This window comes from Octopus bimaculoides, chromosome 1, assembly GCF_001194135.2.
Source record: "Octopus bimaculoides isolate UCB-OBI-ISO-001 chromosome 1, ASM119413v2, whole genome shotgun sequence".
Classification (NCBI taxonomy): domain Eukaryota; kingdom Metazoa; phylum Mollusca; class Cephalopoda; order Octopoda; family Octopodidae; genus Octopus; species Octopus bimaculoides.
In genome coordinates, this window is record NC_068981.1 from 33,215,443 (window position 1) to 33,218,065 (window position 2,623).

Consider the following 2,623-nt stretch of genomic DNA (forward strand, 5'->3'; position numbering starts at 1 on the left):
TGCCCTTCCTAACGCCAACCACTCAGAGAGTGTAGTGGGTGCTTTTACGTGTCACCTGCACAAGGGCCAGTCAGGCGGTACAGGCAACGGCCACGCTCAAAATAGTGTCTTTTATGTGCCACCCGCACAAGAGCCAGTCCAGGGGCACTGGCAATATATATATATATATATAAGGTGAACTAGAAGAAACGTCAGCATGCCAGGCAAAATGCTTAGTGATATTTCATCTGTCTTTACATTCTGAGTTCAAATTCCGCTGAGGTCCACTTTCGGGGTCAATAAATTAAGTACCAGTTGTGTACTAGGATCGATCTAATCGACTAGCCCCTTACCCCAAAATTTCGGGCCTTGTGCCTAGAGTAGAAAAGAATGTGTGTGTGTGTGTGTGTATATGTTTGCGTAATCAGTGTATTAGTCAAGCACTTTTAGTACAACTGTACTAGAATTTTGTAAGACATATAAATGAACTTTCATCTAATGTATATATATTTATATAACTACAATTGTCTGAGGTTTTTTTTTTTTATCCTTTTGAATTTTGTTACAAAAACAAAATAAAAAACAAACCATGACCTCTTGAGCTAACTTTACATTGCCGTATCATTTTATGATTTTATAATAGTTCTGTACTTATTCTCAAAGATACAGGTGAACTTATCAGAGAGATATGTGCTTATTGACATAATGCACTCCACAATTAACTATTACAGGATAACAGACTAAATCATCAGGCAGTACTTAAATCAACAAATGCAATTTCAGTTCCTGTTGACACTTCTCAACTCTACCATCAGAGTGAACACATATCTGGTCTGAAACTGATAGAAGGAACGCTGCTTCTTCACCAGAGAAAAATATAAGAAGATAATATAAAAAAATACACAAAAAGATAACAGTAACCAGAAAACACGCTTTCTAACCAAAAACGTAAACATTAAGAAATGAACAAACAAGTCTTGATAATAATCTTCTTGGTAATTATACCAACGATACATGCTGGTCTGAAGTATCCCCCACACTACTTAAAACTATGGCATATCTTAGCAGATAGCAAGAATTTATCAAGTTCACCATATCATGATGCTGAAGGCTATAATTATCTGGACAAACTGTCTACAAATAAATATCTTCATGGCAACAAGCAGGGAATTGAGAAAGCTAAGAGTTTGATTTTTGAAGATATTTGTGTGAAAATTTCTTCCCTTAATGTATCACAAAGATGTTGTGAAGATACCAAAACATTTCTTGGATCCATTGTTCACAGGAATCCATGGGCACTACAAAGTAAGTTTTATTTTTTTATATTACTAAATCTTGGTCAGTGTTTACCAAATCATCACCTCTTTCCATATGTAAACAATGTTTTTAAGACATCTATACCCATGTTTAGTTGTATAGCTGGTGCAGGAGGTAATTGGGATGATCAGCCTAGAGTAACACTTTTATAAGGGAAGCACTTTTGGGTTATAATCCTGTATAAATGGCAGTGAGAAGCAGCAAATTCAATTACTCTTTGGACAGCACACACTCTAGCTGCACCACTGCCTACTTTGAAAAGTATGTGACAGATATGAATGGTCCCAAAGAAACTCTAAGGGATCTGATATCACTATGAGACTAAATAAATGTATCATACTGTATTGTCATCTTAAGTAAAAGGCTTACTTTTTGTAGACTAGTACTTTTTATCCAACAAACTTTATCCAACAAATTTTAGTTTCTACTTCAATACCATAACATTGGATAATTTGATACCATAACATTGGATAATATGCTTCCAATCTTGATGATACAACTCATCTGTCCTCTTGACAGAACTGCAGTAGTTTAATTTCTAATCATTCGCTCTTGTTAACTTCAATATTATATATTCATTTACATGGTGGTGCTCCAGCATGACCACAGCCGCATGGCTGAAATGAGTAAACGAGTATGTACATTAATAGCTGCAGGTGCGGTTGTGTGGTTAAATAGCTTGCTCCCTAATATTGTAGTCTCATGTTCAATCCTACTACATAGCATCTTGGACAAGTGTCTTTTACTGTAGCCCAAAGCCAAAAAAAGTCTTGTGAACGGATTATGAAAATGAAAGCCCATCATGTGTATATACATTCATATACATGCACACATACACACACGTGTATGTGTGTACACACACACACACACACACACGTATATATATATTGAATAAACAGAGTCAACAGGAAGGAGTACATTTAGACAGCTATTTAATAAACACTACACATGTTTCGATATAACATAGATCCACATATATACAGGATTTAAATGAAGCAACAGTTTACCTGTATAATGGGATCTGGTTGTATCTCCTCAGGTGATATATAATCGCTGTACCCGTAAGCAATTATGAATGTTTAATAATTGAATGTTGTGAGTTAAAAATCACCGGTTTTTTTCAACATTTGTCTATATATTAGCAAACTCTCATATAAAACAATTTTTTGTTTTAATCTTGGAATTAAATGGTTTTGATTAACTGTCAGATGACTTTTGGCCAACCTTGTATTTATAAATATAGATGTAGTTGTGTGGTATAAAAGATGTATGTATATATATATATGCAAACAAATACATGTATATGTGTGTGTGTGTGTGTGTGTGT

General features: G+C 34.7%; 2 protein-coding genes across 5 annotated transcripts in view; one reads left to right on the forward strand and one right to left on the reverse strand.

The window, feature by feature from the left end:
- The window catches only part of LOC106878029 (solute carrier family 66 member 2), a 250,218-nt gene that overhangs the window by 34,574 nt on the left and 213,021 nt on the right, over positions 1-2,623 (reverse strand). The window lies entirely within an intron of this gene.
- Positions 1-2,623, forward strand: part of LOC106878028 (nose resistant to fluoxetine protein 6) — a 74,045-nt gene that overhangs the window by 8,035 nt on the left and 63,387 nt on the right. Inside the window, exon 2 of one of the 2 annotated variants that reach the window (XM_052965956.1) lies at positions 711-1,284. In XM_052965956.1, coding sequence (XP_052821916.1) covers positions 942-1,284 — 343 coding nt within the window. In that variant the 5' untranslated portion in view covers positions 711-941. Of the gene's footprint in view, positions 1-634; positions 1,285-2,623 lie in introns of those variants that run through there. The other variant, XM_052965949.1, reaches the window with a different exon arrangement.